Source organism: Physeter macrocephalus, chromosome 2, assembly GCF_002837175.3.
Source record: "Physeter macrocephalus isolate SW-GA chromosome 2, ASM283717v5, whole genome shotgun sequence".
Classification (NCBI taxonomy): Eukaryota; Metazoa; Chordata; class Mammalia; order Artiodactyla; family Physeteridae; genus Physeter; species Physeter macrocephalus.
Genome location: NC_041215.1, coordinates 20201464 through 20228395, shown reverse-complemented (window position 1 = coordinate 20228395; position 26932 = coordinate 20201464). Strand labels below are relative to the sequence as shown.

Here is a 26932-nt window from a genome sequence, read left to right as displayed (position 1 = left end):
AGCCTTTCGCTGTTGTGGCCTCTCCCGTTGCGGAGCGCAGGCTCCGGACGCGCAGGCTCGGCGGCCATGGCTCACGGGCCCAGCCGCTCCGCGGCACGTGGGATCTTCCCGGACCGGGGCACGAACCCGCGTCCCCTGCATCGGCAGGTGGACTCTCAACCACTGCGCCACCAGGGAAGCCCACACCGTACTTTTTAATCTAGGGCAGGGCGAGCTGGTTCGTGGGGGGAGAGGGGGGGGTGGAGGTCATGCTGAGAAAATAAACAACAACTTTTTTTTTTAGATATTCTTCATAATTATACCCAATCACCATCTATTTTGTTTATTGTTTTTGTTTTGTTTTGTTTTTCTGTGGCCGCGCCGTGGCATGTGGGATCTTAGTTCTCCAAGCACGTGCTGCCGGCAGTGGAAGCGCAGAGTCTTAACCACTGCTCCGCCAGGGAAGTCCAGCAGCAACTTTAATGTGAGTACAACTTTAATTTTTTTTTTTTTTTTAATCCTGTAACTGGATGTAAGTGGATCAGTGGTTCCAAGTGGTCCTTGAACCAAGAGGTTCAGCATCTCCGGGACTTTGTTAGAAATGCAATTTCTGGTTTCTCTTGATTTATGGAATCAGAAACTGGGTGTGTGGCCAGCTGGGGGTGGGGTGGTGCAGCAATTTGTCTCTGTAGGAAGCATGCAGTGAAGAACCTTTAAGCTACAGTTGTTGCAAAGAAAAGCTTCAGGAGCTCAGCCTCCTCCCTCTTACTCATCTGGAAATTATCCTTAGATTAGATTCTGAATTGTTGGGGTTTTCAAAACTACCTCCCTGGAGCTCCGACTAGATCAGGTATAACTTTTTGAGCATTAGAAAGGATAATGGGGAAACAACCCAAGTGCCCATCAATGAATGAACAGACAAACAAAATGTGGTCTATCCATACAATGGAATATTATTCAGCCTCAAAAAGTAAGGAAATTCTGACATGTGCTACAACATGGATGAGCCTTAAGGACACTACGCTCATTGAAATAAGCCAGACACAAAAGGACAAATACTGTCTGATTCCACTCACATGAGGCCCCTAGAGGAGTCAAATTCATAGAGACAGAAACTAGATGGTGGGGGCCAGGGGATAGGAGAGGGGGATGGGGAGTCAGTGTTTCATGGGGACAGAGTTTCAGTTTGCGAAGATGAGAAAGTTCTGGAGATGGATGGTGGGGATGGTTGCCCGACAATAAGAATGTACTTAATACCACAAAACTGTGCACTTAAAAATGGTTAAAATGGCAAATGTTATGTTGTATATGTTTTTACCACAATAAAAAAAGGACCATGTAACTCTGTGAACATACAAATATAAATGAGTCCATAGTGATATTAAAACAACAAAGCACATTTGTCACCTTCAAAGGTGACAATTGTATGAACTCCTCACTTACCAAGCCTTTACAGCATGAAACCAGCTTCAGTTGATGAGGGAAGAAATCCCTTTTTGCAGAAAAATGCCAACAAATAATGTTAAAAGGATGACAGAAAAATCACAGTTTTGAAACCCCTAATGAACTAATCATCGCAGGCAAGAGTCGTCCATGGATGCTAAAACGATTAATTGAAAGGTTCATGGGAGACTGGATAGTATCATGTCCACGAGTGATCTCCTCATAGATGGCCTACTAGATGCAAAGAGGGAAAAAATAACTTTCCAATGGAAGCATCATACCGTTGCCACCTTTGTTCAGTGACTTTTAGCAGCAGGGCAAATGGGACAAGCAGATGACAAGTTCCTACTAGGTGCAGTGGGAAATACACAGCACCAAAAAAGTGTTTATGCCCCCAAAGTTTAACTTGAATCACACCTCTAGGTCCAGTTTACAGAAGAAACACAAAGGACAGAGGCACATGGCAGATGACACCATGAGAAGCAATCAGACAAATCCAGAAGGCGGAACTCTCAACAGACTGGCTTTCTGGAGTCAACAGGATGGAAGGAAAGAAATGAGGACTGCCCAGAGGTCAAAGAGATGGTGTCACAACCAAATGCAATGTTGGGTACTTCATTGGATCTTGGCTTTGAACAAACCAGCTGTGTCAACTGGGGACATTTGAACTTGAATTATATTGGATTATGTTTAAACTTGTATTTTGTTAGGTGTGATCATGGAATTATGGTTGTGTAGGAAAATGGCCTTATTTTAAAAAGCTGCATAGGGGTGAAATGCCACCAGGCTAATCGCCTTTAAAATAACATTAATTTAAAAACTAGACAATGCAAATATGGCAAATGTTAAGAATTGTTCAATCTAAGTGATGGGCATATGGGATTTCATTAAACTGGTCTCTATACTTTTCTGCATGTGGGACATTTCTATAATAAAAAGTAAAAATGTTAAAAATGCACCCTTTGCCTAAAATTGAACCACTCTTTTCCTTCCTCTGGAGGTAAACAGAGGGCTGCTCCATTTTGTCATTAGTATGGCCATGTCCTAGCCAACACCTGCTGTACACAAACTCCAGTGGATGAATTTTAAACTCATTTCATCCTGACAATTGTAAGAGGTAGGTGTCATTGCACCCATTTCACAGGTGAAGAAACTGAGGCTCAGAGGAGATGAGTTACCCAAAGTCCCATGCTGAGTATATGTCAGAGCCAGGGACCCACCGAGAGTCCAGAGCTACATATCTGCCACCCCGTGTCTTAACTTAGTGCCTACTAGCAGCCTCCCCCACAAGAGCATCTGTACACGTTTGCTGAGTAAGGATATCAGGGAAGACTTCCTGGTGGTGGGGGGGGGGCGCGGGGAGGAGATTGAAACTGAGACTTGAATTGCATGGAAGGTGAATTCTGATTTCTTTCGGAGGAATGAAGAATGTTTAGATAGTAAGTTAGAAGGTGGCATTGTGCACAATATTGCTCTGATTGTCATTTGCTGTATAACAAATCACCCTAAACTGAGTAACTTAGAACAACACTAATCACTTATTGTTGGGACCCAGTTGTTGGACCTTCAGAGATTCTGGTTTCATTAGTCTGGAGTAAGACAGGGCCACCTCCCCCTCCCCCCTTTTTTAAGTTCAGCTGGGGATTCTCATGTGCAGTCTGGGTTGAGAATCACTGAGCTGAAGTTAATAACACTTTTTTGTTGTTACTGTATCTAGTTTTGTGGTTATTTTTGATCCATGGCAAATGACTTCTGGAAGTGACACAATGTTTCCTATTTACTTCAGTATGAACAAAGGGAGTAGATTTAAAGAAGAACATAAAGCAAGTGGTAGTTTGAGCATTTGGCAGAATGCATGATTGATACACGTTATCCCAATGTTACAAGCATCTGCAATTCAGGCAGGACTTGGCAGAAACAGCTTCTCTGTGCCCCTCATGATGTGAACTTACTGAGGCCGAAGAATCTCTCCATCACAGCTCACTCACCACACCAGCAAGTTGGTGCCAGCTATTGGTTCTTCTCCATGTGGGCTCCTCCACAGGGTGGCTTGGGCTTCCTCACAGCATGGTGGCTGGGTTCCAAGAGTGAGTGTCCCAAGAAAATCAGGAGATAGCTGCATTGCCTTGGATGAACTAGCTTCAGAAGTCACATGGAGTCACTTCCACCATAGACTAAGCCCACCCACATTCAAGGGCTCCTTCACAGAGGAGCGTAAAGGTCACATTGTAAGAACATGTGGAATGGGAGATGTGGTTGCAGCCATTCTGGAAAATATACCATCTTCCACAGTTATTAACTCCAATAACTGAAGACCAGGTCCTGGGTAATTATAGATGATAGTGATAAAGTTTATTTAATTTGCTGTTAAATAAAGTAAAGCCCAAAGTCTGTATAAATATCTACAAGGTCACAGATGAAGGGGCCAGGGAGGCACAGACCTCCCCTATCTCCCCATTGCTCACTCTGTTTCTACCCTGAACACACTGCCTGGTACATAGTAGCTGCTCAAAAAAAATGTCTGTTGCATGACATGAAATAATAGTGAATCACATCGTGAGAAGGTTAGTTCCTGATGATTTCTCTTCTAGTCTTTCTAATTCCTTCAAGAAGAAAGTCTTGGCTTGGTGTTCACATCTCTTGAATTCCTCTCTGGCACCCTCTTACCTTCCTAATGACAAGAGAACAGACCAAGAGTTCAGACCCTGGGACAGGTGACTTACCTGGTATAGGGCCCTGCCTGTTCATTGATGTCTCTCCAGGAGCTTCAAAAAATACCAGTGCCCGAGGCCCACCTTCAGAGATTCTGGTTTCATCAGTCTGGAGTATAGACTTTAAATTGGGATATAGTTGACTTACAATATTATATTATTTTCAGATGTACAACATAGTGATTCAATATTTTTATAGATTATACTTCATGTAAGGTTATGACAAAATATTGGCTATATTCTCTGTGCTATACGTTACATCCTTGTAACTTTTTTTTTATACCTAGTAGTTTGTACCTCTTTATGCCCTTCACCTATTTTGGCCCTCCCACCACCCCTCTTCCCTCTGGAAACCACTAGTTTGTTATCTGTATCTCCACCCTGCCCCTGACATTTCTTTAAAATCAGCTGGGTAAACAACACAGTCCTACTATATGGCACAGGGGACTATATTCAACATCCTGTTATAAACCATCGTGGAAAAGAACTTTTAAAAGAATGTATGTATATGTATAACTAAATCACTTTGCTGTACAGCAGAAATTAACACAACATTGCAAATCAACTATAATTCGATAAAAATTTTTTAAAAATCAGCTGGGGATTCTCATGTGCAGACTGGGTTAAGAATCACTGAGCTGCAGTTAACAGGACTTCCCTGGTGGTGCAGTGGTTAAGAATCCACCTGCCAATGCAGGGGACATGGGTTTGAGCCCTGGTCCGGGAAGATCCCACATGCCGTGGAGCAACTAAGGCCATGTGCCACAACTACCGAAGCCCACGCACTCTAGGGCCCAAGTGCCACAACTACTGAGCCCACGTGCTGCAACTACGGAAGCCCGCGTGCCTAGAGCCTGTGCTCCGCAACAAGAGAAGCCACCGCAATGAGAAGCCCCGGCACCGCGATGAAGAGTAGCCCCCGCTGGCCACAACTAGAGAAAAAGCCCACGCGCCGCAAGGAAGACCCAACGCAGCCAAAAAATAAAAAGAAGCACTGAGCTGCAGTTAATAACACTTTTTGTTGTTACTGTAACTAGTTTTATGGTTATTTTTGATCTATGACAAATGACTTCTGGAAGTGACCCAATGTTTCCTGTTTAAATACATCAGTGTGAGCCAAGGGAGTAGATCTTAAGAAACAAAAAGCAAATAGTAATTTGAGCGTTTGGCAGAATGCATGATTGATACATGTTATCCCGATGTTACAAACAGTGAAATCCAGGCACAAGTCCCACAGCTAGAAAGTAACATTTTGGACCTGGGGAGTCTAGCTTCCGGTCTGTAACTGAACTGCTATATTCGGTTTCTATCGCCCTCTAGTGGTCCAGTTTATTTGCACCCAAAGGGAGGACTTGGTATTAATTCCCCTACCTTTCACCTTGTAGATGGTTCAGCCCTCTGAGACTTCTTTTGGAACCCTCTTTCTGGCCTTCGGCACGTGTCCGGCACCTTCCCGTTTCCTGCCAGCCACAAATGTACACACAGCCACTCACAGCGGTATCGAATAAGACCAAGCTGGAGCAGAGCCTAGTGGGGTGTTGGAGACCTACCCCAGATTAACTTCAACTCAGAGCAGAGCTTGAATGTCACACTGAGGCACTTGTCTCTTATCCCATAGGCGGTGGGGAGCCATGCATGGTTTGGGAGCAGATCAAAACTATGTGCAACAAGGCATTTCCCCAGAAAAGGGCACTACACTGGACATTTGCAATTTTCTCCCTCCCAGCATCATTCTCCCTTTTTTAATTTTCTGGCAACAGTCCCTGATCTGAGGGCTCCCTCCAGTATGAGCCTGTAAGTCACCTTTGTGTGAATTTTTAAATGGCAGCCCTTCTGGGAGGATGCCAACTCATGACAGGCACAAAGCTTCAGAGAGGACTTCGACCCCCTCTTGGTCCCTCTTATCCCCAATCAGACTCATAGTCAGAGTGAGGCTCCCCACCCCGCACAGAGGAAGCACATGCCCAAGTCTGGCCACTCAAAGGGCTGCATCCTTCTCGCTGCTGGGATCAGTGGAGGCGGGTGGGAGAGGGCATGACCTAACACCAGCCAAGAGTGACTCTGGGAGCTTTCTTAAATTTTAATTGAGGTAAAATTCACATAACGTAAAACTAACCATGAACCATAGTAAAGCGTATGATTCAGGGGCATCTAGAACCTTCCCAGTGTTGTGTAACCATCACTTCTATCTAGTTTTCCAAGACATTCTTCACCCCAAAAGGAAACCCTATACCCATTAATAGTCACTCCCCATTCCCTCCTCTCAGCCCCTAGCAACCACTGATCTGCTTTTGCCCTTCTGGATTTGCCTGTTCTAGACATTTCGTATAAGTGAAATCATAGAATATGTGCCTTTAGTGTCTGGATTTTCACTGAGTGTAATATTTTCAAGCTTCATCCATATTGTATCATGTGTCAGAGCGTCATTCCTTGTTAAGGAGAAATAATATTCCATTGTATGGATGCACCACTTTTGTTTATCCATCGATGGACATTTAGGTTGTTTCCACCTTTTGGTTCTTATCAATAGTGCTGCTATGAACACTTCTGTATGCATATTTGTTTGAATACCTGTTTTCAATTGTTTGGGGTATATGTCTAGGAGTGGAACTGATGGATCACATGGTGATTCTATGTTTAACTTGTTAGGGAACCAGTAAACTCTTTTCCACCACAGCAATACCATTTCACATTCCTACCAGCAAATCACAAGGGTTCCAATTTCTCCATGTTCTCATCAGCACTTATCTACTGCCTTTAAAAAATATTATGGCCAACTTAGTGGGTGTGAAGTGATATTTGTGGTTTTGATTTGCATTTCCCTAATGATTAATGATGTTGAGCATCTTTTCATGTGCTCTTGGAGCTTTAGTGTATACTTTTCTACTTGGAAGGCTAGAAGCCTGGTGCTGCTGGCAGCCACCTCCTACCCATGAGGCAGACCAGAGGGATGGAGGGAACCTGGCCCTGGTGACATCATTTGAAGCCTAGATCCAGCCATACCTGCAGCAGGCTAACTTCAAAGGTATATATGCTGATTATCCTTTTGTCATTCCAGCCAGCTAGAGTTGAACATTTTGTCCTTTGCCACCCAGAGTCCTCCATGATGGCGATTGGGACTTGCCAAGGTCCCATGGTTAGTTAGAATTACACTCTGGATGAGTACCTAGGCCTCCTTCCTACCTACCCACTGCCTCCATGCCCCAAGAGGAGGCTGTAAGGAGGGGTCAGCAGGGGCCAGGAGACAGAAGCTGGGGACAAATCATGGCCATGCATTTAGGGATAGAGGCAAGAGGAGTAGGAAGCAGATGCTCTTCTATCTGCCTGCCCCCAGAAGACTTTGAATTGAGATTCTTAACTATCAGAGTGTCAGATGCCCTTTAGAGAATATCATGGAAGCACAGCTGCTCTCCCCACCAGAAACACCAGGACACAACATTTTGCAGACAACTCACAAGTCTGTCGAAATTCCCACCATCTCCACCCCCTTCTCCCACCACAATCCATCCTGAGGCCATAGGTGAAGAACTTCTGGTTTCTAGAACAAGAAAGTCAGAAAGACCCAGAAGCAGGAGACCTGAGATCCAAATACAGTCTTTCTTCTGACTCACTGTGGAGCAAGGAATTTGGGGGAAGGACAGTCCTGGTTCAAGTCCAGGCTGTGGGGGCCTGGGCAAGTTGCTTGCCCTCTCTGAGCCACATCTATAAAATGAGACTATTCTTGTCTGTCTGGAGGGGGGTCGAGGGTGATTAGGTTCCATGCTGTGTGTCATGGACATGTAAATATGAGGGGCCCCTCTCCTTCCAATGTCCCCCATCTCTCCAGCAGGCCAGATGGTCTTCCTTCTTCTCCTTTTGGAGTGATGCAATCCAGGGGCTTAGATAACATGCCCAGAAACCCATCTTCTGCAGAGAACGTCAAGTGGTTCATGGATACGAAATCCATCCCAGACCCCCCCCAGGTTAAGAACCTCTTACTCTGAACTCTCTCTCGTTTACTCAGCTCCAACCACAGCTTCCTTTCTGTTGTTCCACTTCATTCCCACCCCAGGAGTTTCACACCTGCCATTCCGTCTGCCCGTCATGGTCTTGCCCAGTTCTTGGAATGGCTGGTTTCCTTGTTATTGAGGGCTCAGCTGGCAAGTGCACTCCCCACTGATCACCCATATGAAATGGGTGCTCCCCCAGCCCGTGGTCTTGAGAACATCACCATGCTTTATCTTTTTTGCAGCACCCATCAGTGCCTTGGTTATGTGTCTTTTTATTCATCTAATGTATGTCTTCCTCATTAGGGGAGGGACTTTGCACGTCTTTGTTGTCATATATCCCCAAGGACTAGTGTCAAACATATAGTAGGAACTCAGTACATATTTGTTGAAGAGACGAATGACTGACTGAATGAAAGAACGAATGAATGAACAGGTGGGAAAATAGATGAATGGAGGGATAATTAAACAAATGGTTAGACAGAAGGATAAATGAATATAAATGGATGGCCAAATATAGACAAGGACTAGTGTCAAACATATAGTAGGAACTCAGTACATATTTGTTGAAGAGACGAATGACTGACTGAATGAAAGAACGAATGAATGAACAGGTGGGAAAATAGATGAATGGAGGGATAAATAATTAAACAAATGGTTAGACAGAAGGATAAATGAATATAAATGGATGGCTAAATATAGATGGATGGATGGATGGTTAACAGTTGGATACATGGGTGGGTGGAAGGATAATGAGTAATGAATGATGGAAGGATGAATAATAAATATATGGATGGATAGATGGATGGATGGATGGATGGATGAATAGATGGATAAGTGGGTGAGTGGGTGGATGTATGGATGGTTCAATGAATGGATGATACGTTAATGAATAAGCGGTAGCTAAAAAAGATAGATAACAGATAAAAGGACGGACAAATGAAGGAATAAATTAGTGGATGAGTAAATTAAAGGATAGCTAGATGGATAGTTCAATGGACAGTCAAAAGATGGATAAATGGATGGATAAATTAAAGAATGAGTAGATGGATGGATGTTTGCCAGACTCCATGCTAAGCACTTTATATGTTATCTTGTTTTATCTACACAGAAATCCCAGGAAGGAAGGAATGTTTTACAGACCAGGTCCTTGAACTTCAGAGGCAGGAAAAAATCGCTTGCCCCGGATACTACAAGTAGGAGATGGTGGAGCAGGATTCAGACTTACATCTGCCTGACCACAAGCCCTGGGCTCTTAACCGCCATGGAAATCACCCTCCCCTTCTCCCCTCACTTGGAGAGCCTGTACCACCAGCCACTGCAGCTCCCGTACTGATGCCCGTGCCCCAACAGTACCCAAATCACCCAGTCCTGGCCTCCAAGTTGCTCTGCTGTCAACCCCACAAGTCCATGGGGGCCCGTGTGAGCCTGTGTGAAGATCTGTGAGGTCTCTGCATGCATGTGTGAGCGTAGAATGAGGTGACTGGAAAACATGTCCATTCTCTGGGATGACCCCCAAGTACCAGTGACACTGCACAGCCAAAGACAGGTCCAAAGAGTCTCATAGTGACCGCCACTCTTTATAAATTGCCCGGGGACCAAGCCCCAGCCTGAGGTCATTCCCAGTAGCTGCCACAGAATCACAGCACCAGGTCATCCAGCCTGGTCATGTGAGGACAGTGAACCCAGAAGAGGAAGTGAAGGAGAACAGGGGCAGGTTGTGGAGGGGAGCTCTGCCAGGCAGCCGCCCAGGGTCATCAGACTACAGCACAGAGAGGTGCTGTCCATCCCCTGCCTCGGGATGGGGCCACGGCGGGCCAGGAGGATGGGGACATGGAGCTGGAGGGTGGAACTGCGAGTGTCTCTCAGTCTCCCCATTCAGGTTTCTGTCCTCCAGACGCAGGTGGCTGGGTGGTCAAGAAGCTGGCGGACCTCAGCAGCTCTTGTTGTCATCACTGATCTCCACGTAGGGCAGCCCCATGGGCCAAGTGTCCCGAGGCCAGTAGCAGACCTTGAGAGTTTTGTCCGGCATCTCATACGTGGCATCCACCATGGCCATGGTGACAATGCCATAGGGGAAGGTGATGCTGATGAGTACATGCCTATGTGACAGGGTGATGAGGGGACAAGATGCCCCTGCAGCCAACTTGATGCTCTCATCCCCGCCTCTCCCTACCTCTCATGGACCCTGACCACCCCAAAGGACCTCCTGGACCTGATCTCCTGACTACGCCATCCCCCAACACACAGGGACATACATACACACACACACACACCCCAGTATCTGTGCCCCCCCACTCTGCCCCCAGGCTCCTGCTCCAAGCTCTGGCATCTGAGATTTTCTGCTTCTAGGGCCCAAGACCACAGGGCAAATGCTTACCAGATGCTGTGCAGGTAGGAGAAATTAATCCACTGCCAGAAACTGCAAAGCAAGCGGTCACTGATCCAGCTAGTAAACGCAAAAGCCCATAAAACCATGGTGACCTCGATTAGATGCCAAAGCTCCTTATTACTGGTCCTAGGGAGGGAAGGAGGGAGATCAGAGCCTGACTCAGCTAGCAGGGCCCAAAGGAGCTGATGGGAAACTCCTCCATCCAAGGAGATGAGGCTGGGAGGAGGGAAGGATCAAGGGGGCAAGCAGGGAGAGGGCCAGATCTGTGCTAACACTTGCTGAGCACTTAACAAGATGCCGGGTCCTCACAACAATGCTATTATTCCCATTTTGTAGATGAGAAAACTGAGGCACGCGAGATTAAGTATGTCCCAGCCCCACCCCAAGGTTACACAGCTCGTAAGTGGGGTCTGATTCAGGTTTATCAGAATGCAGAACCTGTAACCAACAAGGCTTTCCGTGTTTGTGTTTTGGGGTGTAAGTATGTGTGCCCCTGTGGGTCAGTGCATGAGAATTTATGTCTCTGTGGCTATGAGAATATGTGTCTGTGTGTGGGAGGGTGTATTCTCTGAGGCCATGTCTCAGGACAACTCAAGATTAGAATCTGTGTTTCCCAAACAGCAGAGCTAACCCATTGTCCCTTAGGAAACAGCTTATCAGGGATTAATGAGGCAGTAACTCCTTTATGGGTAAAAGCACAAGCCCTGCCCGCTAGCCTAAAATGGGACAGTTTGAACGCCAAAAAAAAAAAAAAAATCCTAAGAATTGGTAAAATCTAAGGAATTCCCCAGCGGTCCAGTGGTTAGGACTCTGCGCTTCCACTGCAGGGGGCACAGGTTCAGTCCCTGGTCAGGGAACTAAGATTCTGCATGCTGGGCAGTGTGGCCAAAAAAAAAAATAATTAAAATTAGTGAACCCTGAATAAAGTCTGTGCTCTAGTTAACAGTATTGTCCCATTGTCGATTTCCTCCTTTTTGAGGCTGGACTGTGGTTACATACGACGCTGCCATTCGGGGAGCAGGGGGGGAATCTGGGTAAAGGGTACACAGGACTCTGTACTATTTTTGCAACTTGCTCTGAGCCTGTAATTATTTCAAAATAAAAAGTTAAAAATATAGGATAGTGACTGCAATGGATTGAAACACTTCAGAGATATAAACACCCATGAGTTCATAATAATACTTAAAGAAAAAACCACTTCATTGGTCCTTACTAGAGATGGCTAAGGCACCAACTCATTGCTCTAGAAATTGATTTTTAAAAGGGAAAGAATCAGTGCCCTATCCTGTCTTTCCTGTCCAAACTGTATTTCAAGGTTGATGAGCAAAAGTCCTTCCATCTGGATGGATGAACTCCAGATAATCAATGCAGAAGGAATAATAGAATCTGAAAATCACCCTTTTGCACCCTCTAATGAGATCACGGATGGAGACGGCATGAAACAGCTGCTGGAATCATTAGGGGAAAGGTCAGTAGAAAACTTTACAATGAAGGGTCTGGATGACAACATCCGAATCTACTGATCAATCTTAATGGCACTAAATGTGGGACAACCATTCATCATGGGGTCTTAATTGGCTGGAACAAGCAGCAACCAGTGCCACACGTGAAATGAAAAAATTAAACTTAAATCTAGATCTATTAATTTTCAGGAAATACAAAAATAAAGAAGGAAGAAGGAAAAAAAAAGAAAGAAAAAGAAAGAAAGAAAGAAAGAAAGAAAGAAAGAAAGAGGATGGAGACGGCATGAAACAGCTGCTGGAATCATTAGGGGAAAGGTCAGTAGAAAACTTTACAATGAAGGGTCTGGATGACAACATCCGAATCTACTGATCAATCTTAATGGCACTAAATGTGGGACAACCATTCATCATGGGGTCTTAATTGGCTGGAACAAGCAGCAACCAGTGCCACACGTGAAATGAAAAAATTAAACTTAAATCTAGATCTATTAATTTTCAGGAAATACAAAAATAAAGAAGGAAGAAGGAAAAAAAAAGAAAGAAAAAGAAAGAGAAAGAAAGAAAGAAAGAAAGAAAGAAAGAAAGAAAGAAAGAAAAAGAAAAAAGAAAGGAAGAAACCACAGGAATCAGTCGGCCAAATCCATAATGCAGGATGTTCTACAGGACAAACGATCTTCTGTTATCAAATCAGAGGCGTGAAAAAAGGGGGAGGGAGGGAGGGACTGCTACGGAATAAAGAAGGTCTGAGAGACTGTGTTTGCCTTCTGATTTAAACAAGACCAGGTGTAAGAAGATGTCTTTGGGAAACTGAGGAAAGTTCAGTGCAAAATGGGTATTAGATGCTATTTTAAGGAAGGATCTTCTATTTGTCCCTCTAGATCCTTCCCTTTCTCCACTCTGCCCTGTGTCTCAGGGTGCAGCAGGGGCAGGGGAGCTAAGCTATGTGGACCTCAAAATAAATATTCCAACAGTATCCTCCACCCACCCTTTGGTTCCCTACTGGGGCTCCCCATCGGCCAACCCAACTGGAAGCCCAAGGACAAGGGAGCCCCTGGATTTGGTCCACACAACCTCCCTGTGGGATTGGCTCAGGCTGGCTGCTACCAACAACTGGAGGCCACAGCTCTTGCCAAGGAGACCCCTCTCTGCGAGCTCTCTCCTTCCAGACTCTTGCAATCACTCCCTCCCATCACTCCCCATCCCAGGTCTCCTGATGATCATAGAATCCCACCGTTATTAACACAGAGCTTCTAAACGATCCCTAGTGATTTTCCTACAGTCTGCCCTCTCCTTTGTAAAGAAACGTTTTATTCAACTCTCCTCAAATGGCCCCATTTGAGAGTCCCCTCTCTAGCCTGCTAAGACTTAGTATGGGTTAAAAATAATAATTCTTTATCAGGTGAGTGAAACCCTGAGCAATGAATGGGTGACATTATATGAAATTCGGGGGGAACATAGAACGCAGGTCGGCAAAATGCTAATGTTTGCTGGGGCTGGTTAGTGGGCACATGGAGGTTTGTGATACAACGCTCTCCGCTTGTATGTGTGTTGGGGGGTTTTCAGAATAAAAACGACAAACTCTGCAGTCAGAGACAGCCTTAGGTTCAAACCCCAGTCCTGCCCCTATTTGGTGAATGATCTTGGGGAAGGGACATCGCCTCTTTAACACAGTAAGGTGTTTTTTTTTTTTTTTTTTTTTTTGGCGGGGGCTGCGCGGTTCTTGGAAGGGAAAGGGGAACCCCCTCCCCGGGCACTTGCAGCCACCACCCACTTTTTATATTCCTGGGCCACGATGTAGACGATGTGCAGGGCAATGCTGTTGAGGGCGTACGCGTTGATCGTGGGCCTCAGGAAGGACAGGAAGGTACTGACCACGGTGGCGGTGATGACCAGGCAGATGTACTGGGGCCTGGGGAGAGAAGGGCTCAGCCGTGGCGGGTGGTTGGGGGGGGTCCTCCTGTGGGGTTTAGGCAGAGCCATAGGGCGCTCTTGTGGCAAAGATGGATGAGAAAAGGGAAGCTTAGAAAATGGTCTTAAGACTCCCAGGTGGGCTCAGTAAAAGGTCTCAGGGGTCCCAGGAGGATCACATGAAATTTCCCAGGGAACCCAGGTGGGCACAGGCAGGGTCCGAAGGGGGTCCCGGGGTAGGGGATGGGTAGGATGACAAGGGGGTCTCAGGGAAGCTCAAGGGGGCTTAGGTCAGAAGAGGGTTCCAGAGCCCAGGTGAGTTCAGGTGAGGGATTCAGGTGAGCCGGGTGGGATTAAGGAAGGAACTACAGGGGTCCCAGTGGCTATTAGGAGAGGGGTCCTGGAGGGCTCCAGTGGGTCACACAGGGTCAGGAGAGAGATTCAGATGGGTCTTGAGGTCAAAAAAAGGGGCCCAAGAGGATCCAGTGAAAGATTCCAGGGAACCCAGGTGACAGGCTCAGGGAAGAGGTCTCTGGGCCCCAGGTAAGCTTAGGCATGGGATTCTGGGACCCCGTAGTGGGTTCAGACAGGGTCTGGAGAAGGTCCCAGCTATCCAGGTGGGATCAGAAGAAGAATTCCAAATAAGCAGTATGATAAGGGGAGGAATTGCAGGGGTCGCAAGTGCACTCAGAAGAGGGGTCCCTGGAAGTCCAGTTAGATCAGGCAGGGTCAGGAAAAAGTCCTGGGGTGTTGAGGGGAAGGATTCCAAACACCCCAAGAGGGCCGGGGCAGGGGACCCAGAGGATAGGTGGGCTCCAGCAAGATCGACAGAGGACCGGCCCTCGCCCCACCTGTTGTCTCCTAGGAAGGCAGGAAAGTAGCAGCGGGGCATCCATATGCTGTAGCCACTGGCCAGCAGCCACAGAATAGCGATCTCATCCAGCATCTGGCCCAGGAAGCTGAGTGTCATGTGAAAGTACATAGAGAACAGACCTGGAGCAAAAGACAAAGGCAGGTGGTCAAGGGAATTGTCCCTTCCCACCCCCACTACCCCACTGTCCCAGCCCCCCACCTACCTACAACTGTGAAGAGGATGAAGATGACATAAATGTAGCGGGAACGTTTCTGGATATATGGGTGCATCAGAAACATCATGAGAGGCCCAAAGATGAAGAAGGTGACATTGCTGAACTGGAGAAGGAAGGGGGAAATATGGAGAGGGGGTTGTCAGACAGAGGAGGAGCTGGGGGGGCTGCCCTTAGTCATTACCCAGTCAGTCACCTACCACCTTTCAGGCAGTTAATCAACCCAGGGTCTATCCATCTTTCAGCTGACCTTAACAGCCAACCAGTCATCAGTAGATCCATAACTCCATCCATTATTCTATGGGTTCATTCATTCATTCAATGCATGTGGCAAAGTCTATCTACTAACTTTCCACATTTTCCTTTCGGCAATAGTGTTCCCCAAGTTTGAGCTGGGCGTCCAGCTACTCAACGAAAGACTACATATCCCAGCCTTCCTTGCAGCTCACTGTGGACTTGGGACCTGGTCTAGCCAATGGGATAGGAATGTAAATGAATCTATTGCTTCCAGGTCAGTCCTTAAGAAGCAGCTTAAGGCTTGCACTCTACGTCTTGTGGACTGAAATGCAAACTTGGTGGTCATGAGTTGGCCTTGGCCTTGTAGACAAGGAAAGACAGTGCAATACCCTAGTGACTCGTTTCTAAAAAACAGCAGGAAGCAGAAGTGATGGGGCATGACTTCTGAGGTTGGGTCAAAAAAAGTACTGTGGCTTCCACCTGATGGTCGCTATCTCAGAGTACGAGACAATGGAGCTCTAGCCACCATGCAAGAAGACGGGGTACCCTTAAAGCTGCCATGCTGGAGAGACCATGTGGAGAGACCACAGAGAGATCGAGAGAGATGCTGGAGGAGCCCCAGCTATTCCAGTCCCCAGCAGTTTGACTCTTCCCAGCCCAGCTACCACACACAGAAGTGAATGAACCTTCAGATGATTCCAGTCCCCTTCCCCCCTTCAAGTCACACCAACAGTTGCCAAGTGGAACATAGATGAGCCGTCCCTGCCAAACCCTATCCAGATTACTGATTCATGAGCAAAAATAAATAAATAAATAAGTGGTCATTGTTTCAAGCCACTAAACTTTAGGGTGATTTGTTATGCAACATTAGCTAGCTGAGACAAAGAGGAAATATTACTGTGGGCTGGGGTAGGAGAGGAGAAAGGTGCATGGAGGCCAGCTGGTACAGCACAGCTATGCCTTGTCCAGAACCCCATGATTGCACAGCTATGTTGTCTGTGGATTAGTGATTTGTGTCCTCATAATTAGACATTCACAATGTTCTGGGGCCCAGGCAAGGTTTATTATTCCCAGAATCTTTTCTCATCCTCAAAACAACCCTGCCAGGTAGGCTGTACATCACCACACCATAGAAGAAGATACTGATTCTCTGAGTGGTCAAATGGTCCAGCCCAGGTCACCCAGCCAGTAAGTGGAGAATCCAGGATTTGAAGAGAGATCCCACGTGAGTTTCTTGAGAGAAGAATCAGAGTGCTGTTTATCACAGAAGCAGAAATTGCTTCATAGACCTCAATTGATGTTTGATAATAACACATGATTCAAATAACTAACAATGACCACTAAGAATATGGCAGTTATGGCAGACAGTGGGAACTGAGCACTCAACAACCATCCTCCTTTCTTCCTCCTTAACCAAACTGATTTGGTTCAGTATTAGGAAGACATATCCTTCTTGGGAGGCAAAGGGGAATAACAATGGGCACAAGCTAATCTGATTCTCTCCTTCTCCTATGTAACAAGGCCACCGAGCTGAAGACTACATTTCCCAGATTCCCTTGCAGCTCCACACAGCCGTGTGACTGAGTTCTGGCCAGTAAGACATGGGCACAAGGCATAAGTACAGCTTCTAGGTTATCTTCTTTTTTTTTTTTTTTTTTTTTTGTGGTACGCGGGCCTCTCACTGTTGTGGCCTCTCCCGCTGCGGAGCACAGGCTCCGGACGCGCAGGCTCAGCGGCCATGGCTCACAGGCCCAGCCGCTCCGCGGCATGTGGGATCTTCCCGGACCGGGGCACGAACCCGTGTCCCCTGCATCGGCTGGTGGATTCTCAACCACTGCGCCACCAGGGAAGCCCTAGGTTGTCTTCTTAAAGGGAAGGGGTGTGCCTTCCCCTTAATCCCTTTCTACTGGGATGCAGATGTGGTGGGATAGCTTCTTGAGCCACACAGATGACAGCAATGGCCTAGAGATGGGAAAACAACCATATAGAAGGAGCCTGGATCTCTGGTACCCCAAAGCTCTCACACCAGCCCTGGGGAGCTTATGACTGGATGTTATGTAAGAGAGAAACAAATTTCTATCTTCATTAAACCATTATTATTTTGGGTCTCTGCTACAGCAGCTGGACTTATGTCTTAACTTATAGATTCCCCCCTTTCTTCCTTGTTAAATAAACCAGAATTTTGTTCAGGCATCAGGAAGACATGGCTTTTAGGGAGGTAGGATTTAGCCCCAGGGCATAGATCATCCCTATTGCTAAGGATTGGTTAAGGAATGAATGTGTGATACAATTCTGGCCAATGAAACATGATGGAAGATCTGATGAGGGGCTTCTGGGAAAGTTCTCTTTACTGCAATCAGACTGAGTGAAAAGGCCTTTGGAGATTGTTGTGATGTTTCAGATGTGGCAGCCATTTTGCACCCATGAGGAAACAAGGTTGACAGCAAAAACAAATACTTGAGGACAGTGGTCTCAAACATTTTGGTTTCAAGAACTTCTTATATTCTTAAGTATTACTGAGAACCCTAAAGAGCTTTTGCTTGTGTGAGTTACATCTATCAAGATTTACCTTATTAGAAACTAAAACCCCAAAACTTTCAAGACACGTGACTACACAAGCCCACATTCATTTGGCTATCAGATAGATGATGTCATCGCACGTCATGCAGCCTCTGGAAGATTCCATTGTACCCTCGTGAGAGAATCAGAGTGGGAAAAGGCAAATAATACCTTAATATTATTATGAAAATAATTTTGACCTTGAGGAAACCCTGAAAGGGACTTAAGGACACCAAGCAGGGTGGTGCTTGGACAATATTTTGAGGACCACTTCTCCAGGGATAGCAGAGAAGAAAGATGGGAAGAACCAAGTAGCCTGATGATACTGGGCTCTGAGTTAATCTATTCTGGAACCATCTACCTCCAACTTCCATTAAAAAAAAAAAGATATTGTCCTTTCTATTTAAGCGGTTTTAGTTGGGTGTTTTATTTGAAACCAAAGCATTCCAATGAACGAGCTTTGGGATCCAAGTGGTGTGGGATTGGATACATGTTCCCTTGCTCATTAACTGAGGAGCCTTGAGAAGGTAACTTCGATCCCTTAACCTGCCATCTCTGCATTTCTGACATATGCATAACACCACCTGCCTCTTCATGCTGTTGACCCAAAGGTCCCCAAACCTCACTGGACTCATAAATACAATTAAGGTCACAAGAACACTTGCACCAGAATTTCAGTGGCTCAAAGTCCCCAACTGCTGATGCAGGACTTCGATGCCCCTCAAAGTCTCCCCCAGATATGTTGGGGTCACAGTGAGTATCTCACATGGGCTCAGAAACAGGTGTTCTCATGGCCTCAATCCACCTGCCAATTTGAGTTCAACCAGCTTGCTCACTCAATGACACCCTTCCCTCCCCCTAAAAATCTTCCCCTTGTAAAGGTCTCCTAAATTGTCTGCATTCCATCTTAGAAAGTGAAGAAACAGCACCCTCTTAACTAGGATGCTCTTTTATTTTTTAGAACCCCAGTATTAACGATGTTGACTCAAAAATACAGGGCACGTGGTGGGTGTGGGGAAAATCATTCACCTGATACAAGGTCAGCACCTACTAGCCTAGGTCCTGGGCACCTGTACAGGTTCCCAAGACAGGAGGCCTCCTGATTCCAGGAAAGTCCCCAGCTCTCCTGGGGCAATGGTAGAACCAGCTCAAAGGTCACAGTTTGAGAACCCAGCCTTGGCAAACTGGTTTCCCAGCCCATGGTCCCACCTATGTCCTTGTTTTCCATGCCAAGTTCTGTGGTGTTTGTCAATGGACAGGGTCAAACACATCTCTAGGAGGGTCACCCAGTTCACAGTGCCTATCCCAGAACACAGAACACCCCCGACCTTCCCTGTCTGTATCATGAGACCCTACCCCACTGGAATAGACACCTATCCCAAAGCAGGATATCAGACTTTTCTTTGGGGAATTTGAAACTTGGAGCAGACACAAAGCCCGGGAGTCACCATAATTGTGTTGCACCATTGGCAACTCTCTAAAGAGGCCCTGGGATATTGTCATGATGTTTAAAATATGGCAACCGGGCTTCCCTGGTGGCGCAGTGGTTGAGAGCCCGCCTGCCGATGCAGGGGACACGGGTCCGTGCCAAAAAAAAAAAAAAAAAAAAAAAAAAAAAAAAAAAAAATGGCAACCATCTTGCCACCCACGAGAAGACAAGGGTGAGGAAAAAAACAGCAAATACTCGAGGGTAGTATTTGCCCTTCTGCTGAATCCTGCACACCTACCCTGGGTCCCAGCCTTCCCAAAACAACTCTTTCCATTTTCTAAGATATCCCACAATCTTTCCAATGCTTTCTTTCTCCCCCTCCCCCCCCTTTGGTTTGTTTCTTTGTTTTGGTTTTTGCTTAAGCTACCTTTCTATTGCCTGAATCCAACAAACCCATCAGCATTGGTAATATTAGCTAGGGTTCTTTGGTAGCAAGCAACAGAAAATGATTCTGGTGAACTTACACTATAAATATAAATGTGTGTGTGTGTGTGTGTGTGTGTGGTTACTTATTTAATTAACCAAATCATTCATTCGTTCGTTCATTCATTCATTCATTCGTTCATTTATTATGGGGAGCTCATTCATCAAAGGAATTGCAGAGGACAAGGAAAACCAGAAACCAGACCAGCTCTGACCCTCTAATGGACAATCTCTTCAGGGGGCAATTTTGGGTATGAATGAAAACAACTGTGTCCAGTCCTTCTGTCCGAGCCCAAGCTTCAAATTCTGGAGAGCGTGGCCTGGGCCACATCCCATCCTTGGCCAGAGGAGGGGGACCACCTTGATTGACCATCCCACCGAGACCATAACCAGGTGGTTGATGAAGGGAAAATGGGGCCATGGATACTGAATGGGCAAAACCCCAAACAAATCTGCCTTCAACCAAACGGCAGCCCTTGGGCAAATCAGGCATGGCTGAAGATGCCAAGCCATCCAGCCTCCCAAACTGTTTAAGCCTCCACTTAAAACACGTCCGTGACTCTCATGTATAAAATCCAGATTCTTAAGCTTGGCTTATAAACTCCTTCCATAACTCACCTTTCTCCACCTTCAACTTTATAATCTGGGTGGAAGGAATTACTCAGTTCTGAATGAGCCATACTTACTCTAACCTCCAGGAGTTACCAGACGTACTGTTTGTTTGTTACCAGATATACTTACCCCTCTTCGCCAGGCCAACGACTCTGCCTTTAACCTGGGCATCACTTTCTCCCTAAAGCCTTCCTAATCCCCCAAGGCAGGGTCAGGTGGCCTTCCTTTGTGCCCCTGTGCCATCCCACTTTCCTGACACTTGTCTGGCTGTTCTGGAACTGTCTGGCTCTCCCGCTAAACCTGGCTTTGAGAATGGGGACTTGTGGCTTCCCCCTTCTCCATTATAAGCTCAGGAACCAGAATACAGTAGGTGCTCAATAAATCCTGTTGGCTGGATCTCAAAATAATTCAGGTGGATCACCTGTCACACACATGAAAACACTTGGCAGAGGGTCTTGCCTCTAGAAAGTTCTGAATAGAAGGCGCTACAACTGTCACTTTCCAAGCTATTGACGGCCTGACTTTACAGATTGTTCTTAATCCTCGCACACCCCCTCAAGGTCCGACTTTCTAGCTCTTCTTCGGCAATGGGGAGCTTGAGTCTCAGAGAGGTGGAGCGATTTCTCTGAGGTTGCACAGCTCTGGGGGACTCCGAAGTTTGCTCTGACCCCCTGCTTTGAAAGATTGGAGGACTAGATGGGTGGTGAAGATGAAGAGGGGGCTCCCCTGCTTCCTGGCTGTGTGATCTGGTGTCTCTGGGTCCCCCTTTCCTGCACCAGTGAAATAGGAGAGGATCATCAATGCTACCATGAAGGTTGTTGGGGGCGGGGGATGCATGAGGCCAGGCATTGAAAAACTACTTTGCCAGGGACATGGTTTTGGCTCAAGAAATAGCAAAGGCTGCTGCTGCTCTTGTTACTGTTGAAGGAGATAATAATAACAGGCTTGTGGTTGGTATCGATGCTCCATGCTAAGTGGCCTGCAGGATGAAGACAGGTGTTCTCAGTAACGTCCCTGAGCGTGCAGAATGAGGACAGAGCAACGGACAATGCCTTTAATTAATGGGCTCCAAATGGCGCCGGGGTTTCTGATAGAATCAGAGACCACCCTGACACCAGCGTCTCCCTCTCTGCCCTCTGGGGCTGGGCCCCCGCGTTTCCCAACCACCAGCCCTACCCAGACTCAGAGAGGCAGGCAAGGTACCCGCCCGAGATCGTGGCCAGTCCTGAGCTCTGGACACAGGTGAGCTGGATTCCTTGGGTCCCAGCCCCAGCAGGTGCCTTCACTTTCATTCATTCATTCATTTGCTCAACAATCATTCCTTCGGTACCTACTATGTGCTCAAGGACCTTACCAGTGCCTGAAAACAAAGTCACTGCCTTTACGGTGTATCCAGTCAGAGTTTGGGGGATGCTCTATGCTTCATTTTCCTCCTCTATAAAACAGAGGCCCTATCTCCGAGCGCCACGGTGAGGATTCGAGAACTGAGCGCCACGGGACCAGGGGGGTTGGCAGTTTTGTTCACTGCTGCAAACCCCAGGTGTCTAGGACAGTGCCTGGCACACAGTAGGTGCTCAGTGAATTTTTGTAGCGAATAATGCATGCAAAGAATACGTGTCAATAATGCACATATGTGTCTGATGCATGTGCTGTGTACCACGGGGTGACTATTATTCTGGAATGCTTTGATGTTTTGATCACCCGTACCCAGCAGGACGTCTGGTAAGTGGATGTGGCTGGATCCTTAGGACTGGAAGGAGGAAAAGGGGGAGAGATGGAGGGAAGGTGGGGAGAAGAAGGAAGGAAGGAAGGAAGGAAGGAAGGAATGGGATTGACCTGAGTAGACGCCTCACCTCAGCCTTTTTCTCATTTACCCCAAACACACTGGGCTAAAACCACACAGCCCGCACCACCCACTCCACACACAGCTTCTCTCCTGAGGCACCGCTTCACTGAAGGATTCCACTGATTTCATTGTTTACTGCTTTATCATCGCTGCCCTCCCCACCAGACTGTGACTTCCATGAGGACAGGAAACACCTGTTTTATCCCCAGCTGTGTCCCCAAAGCCTATCACGCTGGGCACCCAGTAGGCTGGCATGCACTCAAGAAAAATCTGTTGACTCAGTCAAATCAAGAAACATGGCCGGGGGCGGGAGGGATAAATTACAGTTTGAGATGCACACTACTGAATATAAAATACATAAACAACAAGCTCCTACTGTACAGCACAGGTAATTATACTCAATATCCTATAATAAACCACAATGGAAAAGAACATGAAAAAGGGAATTCCCTGGTGGTCCAGTAGTTAGGACTCCGTACTCTCAATGCCGGGGCCCCGGGTTCAATCCTTGGTCGGGGAACTAAGATCCCGCAAGCTGCGTGGAGCGGCCAAAAAAAAAAAAGAAAAGAAAAAGAGTATATATTCTTTTTATATATAAGAACTTGTATATATCTAAGTATATATATATATATATATCTCTGAATCCCTTTGCTGTACACCAGAAACTAATACAACATTGTAAATCAACTACAGTAAAAAATTAAAAAAAAAAAAAAAAAAAAAAAAAACAACCGTGGCCAAACCTCCCCTTTCTCTTTCTCCCCAGGGCCAAAGCTCAAACTCCCACCACACTCCCCTGGCCCTGTCACCTGCCGAGGACCCCCGTATGCATCCATTCCTCTCATGCACGTGAATGTCAGTGCTGGGCCGGGGGCATGGATCACCAGCCAGAGTCCCTCTCCACATGGGACTTACTTGCATGAATTAAGATGCACACGACATTGTGAATCACTCAGTAACTGAGTGGCCTCCCAGCACTGTGGATAAGTGAGAGACTCTGAGACTAGGTGGCCGGGGTTTAACTCTGGCACTCCCAGCATTCACACGCTTGCAATTCACATGCTGTGCAACCCTGGGAGGGGAATGTACCCTCTCTGAGCCTTTATTTCCCCCATCTGTAAAATGCGGAGAATAAGAATTTTTTGCGGATTACAGTGCTATTTTATTTGACATTAACAAAATTCATGTCAAATAAAATTAATGTATTAAAACTTTCTCATTTCTCTGTGCTATATTTACTTCTAACAACAACAATAAAAATAGCTGCAACTTATTCAATGCTTAGGATGTGCCAGGAGTTGTGAGTTTTTTTAAATACCTCTATTTTTTAAATTACAATATAATTCACAGACTATCAAATTCATTCTTTTCAAGTGTACATAATCTATTCAAATGTTGTGCAACCATCATTGCTAATTCCAGAACATTTTCATCACCCCGAAAGGAAACCCTGTACCCATTAGCAATCACTCTCCCTTCCCTTCCCCCAGCCCTTGGAAACCACGAATCCACTCTCGGTCTCTGTGGATTTGCCTGTTCTGGATGTTTCATATCAACAGAATTGCATACTGTGTGGTCTTTTGGGTCTGGTTTCTCTCACTGAGCACCATGTTTTCAAAGTTCATCCACGCTGTAGCATGTGTCAGTGCTTCACTCCTTTTTAAGGCCGAATCATATTCCATTGTGTGGATGGAGCACGTTGTGTTTATCCATTCATCCACTGATGGACATTAGGGATGTCCAGTAGCTGTATCATCCTCTCCATGGTCCTATGAGTCAAAAATTACTAGCACCTCACAGAAATCCCCTTTTTGCATAGGTACTCAGTAAATATTTGCTGAATAAAAGGAACGAACGGGGACTTCCCTGGTGGCGCAGTGCTTAAGAATCTACCTGCCAATGCAGGGGACACAGGTTCGAGCCCTGGTCCGGGAAGATCCCACACGTCGCAGAGCAACTAAGCCCGTGCTCCACAACTACTGAGCCTGCGCTCTAGAGCCCGCGAGCCACAACTACTGAAACCCGCGTGCCCAGAGCCCGCGCTCCGCCACAAGAGAAGCCACTGCAATGAGAAGCCCGCGCACCGCAACGAAGAGTAGCCCCCGCTCGCCACTACTAGAGAAAGCCGGAGCACAGCAACGAAGACCCAACGCAGCCAAAAATAAATAATTAATAAAATTTTTTTTTAAAAGGAATGAATGAATGAGTTTTTCTTCCCTAGCGTGTACCACCCCCTGGCATCCTATACTCTTGACTCCTGTTTATTGCCTGTCTCCTCCATCCCCCAGGACACCAGCCCCATGAGAGCAGGCATTTTTGTCTGCTTTGATCACCACTGCATCCCCAGAGCTGAAACAGTGACCGGCTGCACCAATTCCCGATGAATGAAGAGTGAAATAAAGGGGTCATTTCACTCTGACCCCAGCGTCAGCCCCGGGAGGCCAGCAGGTTGTGGATCAGCGATGCCTGTTTTTCCGAAGGAGAAGAGAGGCCCAGAGGGACCTATCGAGGCTGGGTCTGGGATGCATCACGAGCATGATAACCAGTTTCATGCGTGCAATTATTCAATTAATCGCATCTCTCCTCCCTGAGGACAGGAACCACGCCCTCCTCGGTTCTGCGGGACCTGGCATACAAGAGGTGCCCTGTAATTAATTGCTGTTGCTGTGAGGTGTTTTTTTTTGGGGGGGGGCGGTACGCGGGCCTCTCACTGTCGTGGCCTCTTCCGTCGCAGAGCACAGGCTCCGCACGCGCAGGCTCAGCGGCCATGGCTCACGGGCCCAGCCGCTCCGCGGCATGTGGGATCCTCCCGGACCGGGGCACGAACCCGTGTCCCCTGCATCGGCAGGCGGACTCTCAACCACTGCGCCACCAGGGAAGCCCTGTTGCTGTGAGTTTTGAGGAGGAGAAAGGCAGAAGAGGGAGGTGTGGTTTAGAGCTCATGGGACCTGCTGGTCACAGCCAGGCGCTCAGAGAGGGGCGGGCCTCCCTCCTGGGTCACACGGCATCCAGGGAAGAGAGAGACTGGAGTTACTAGCACACTGCAGAGGCCAACAGTGCCAAGGCTGTCGGAAAAGAAGGTGGGGACGCTGTCGGAGGTGTGCACTGCAGCCTACACCCTCCCACACACCCTCCCCGCTCTTATCTCCTGTCTCTTTGATACCCACCCACCCCCCAGACTCCCCCTATACTCATCTCCACCTCTGTGCCTTTCCTACGCAGTTCCCCACGCCAGGCACACCATCCCTTTGTTCTGAATCTGAGCATCTGAGAGGGAGTTTTCTAGAGAGGATGAGATGCGGAGCTTCTGAAGCTTTGGCAGGATCCCAGGGAAGAAATTCAGCAGCACAGCTGCCTCTGGGAGCCGCGGGGGGAGGGGGGGCCTTGAAACACCTCCCCACACCACTTGAAACTCTCCTAAGTTGTCAGCAGCCCAGAAGGAGGCCACACCTGGAGGCCACCAGGCCAAAGCAAACAGGTGCCAACTAGAGCGGCCCACACCTTGACTTCTCCCCCTGCCCCACCTGCCCCAGCCTCAGCCCCTCCCACACCCCCGACCTCTGTTCCTGTTGGATCGCCCTTCCTGGCTCTCGGTTAGACTGTGAAATGCAGCCAGGTGTTCCAGCCGCCCCCAGATCATCAACTCCCCCATGCTCCGAAGTCAGCCATGGCTCCCGCGTGCCCTCACGATGCAGCACGCACTCTTTTGCCCTGCTTTCCTGATTTAGCCCCTGGAAACCTCATCAGCCCTTTTTCTCTCCTTCGTTTCCTCCCCCTCAGGCAGGCAGCCTGGGCGTTGGCTTGAAGCTACCAGTTCTTTTCTCTCACCTCAAGACCTTTGCATATGCTGTTTCCTTTGACCCATACACCTTAGAGAACATTCACCCATTCCTTAAGCATCAAGGTTCCCTCCCCATTCAACAAACAGAGGCCTCACGCTCCACCCCATGGTTCCTCAACATCTCACATCTGCCCCCTGTTTTTCTCCCTTTGCCACGAGCTAACTATGGGGGGTGTCCCTTTCTAATTCTGAACCACCAGCCCAACAACCTGGGGGCACTGAGCCTCTCTGGGACCCCGGCATCACCCAGCACAGGTTGGTTTACAGCACTTTTGTTGAATGAATGAGTCCGTCAATGAATACAGGATAAATTTCAAACACTCCAACTCAGCATTGACAACTTCATCTTTATCTCTCCCCATATTTTAGCCACAGAGACATACTTTCCCAGACTGGTTGTCCCTCTTTTCCTTCCAGGACTTAGCACATCCTTTTCTTCTCTTCTGCTCTCTTTCCCAGACTCCTGCCCTACTTGGCGAGGTCCTATTCATCCTGCAAAAGCCAACGCCTAGGTGCCCTCCTCCAAGAAGCCTCCGAACACCTAAGCCGGGTGCTCCAGTGCGTCCTTCGTCTATACCCTGACCGTGTGTTGGGCTGGGCTCTGCTTCCTCCAACCCCAGGCTCAGAGCTCCTTGAACGTAGATCAAAAAGAAAGCAAAAGATTCTTCAGAGAACACTGTTTTCCAATTATGAGCTGTGATTCCTAAGTGGATCGTGACAAAATCCATGTGAACAGATTTTTAAAATTTTTCTGCTATATATGTGGTCTTTCATTGACATACCTAGATCAAAACATGCTTTTAAAAACCTGCCTAGGGGGGCTTCCCTTGTGGCGCAGCGGTTGAGAGTCCGCCTACCAATGCAGGGGACACGGGTTTGTGCCCCGGTCGGGGAGGATCCCACATGCCGCGGAGCGGCTGGGCCCGTGAGCCATGGCCGCTGAGCCTGCGCGTCCGGA

At 47.3% G+C, this 26932-nt stretch overlaps 1 protein-coding gene across 1 annotated transcript in view; it reads right to left on the bottom strand.

Moving 5' to 3' along the window:
- Positions 1-3643: 3643 nt before the first annotated feature.
- Positions 3644-26932, bottom strand: part of ACER1 (alkaline ceramidase 1) — a 25779-nt gene continuing 2490 nt past the window's right edge. The window contains 7 exon segments of the mRNA XM_007109357.4: positions 3644-3744; positions 4146-4238; positions 4241-4254; positions 10500-10637; positions 13746-13883; positions 14734-14875; positions 14959-15073. Coding sequence (XP_007109419.2) covers positions 3644-3744; positions 4146-4238; positions 4241-4254; positions 10500-10637; positions 13746-13883; positions 14734-14875; positions 14959-15073 — 741 coding nt within the window.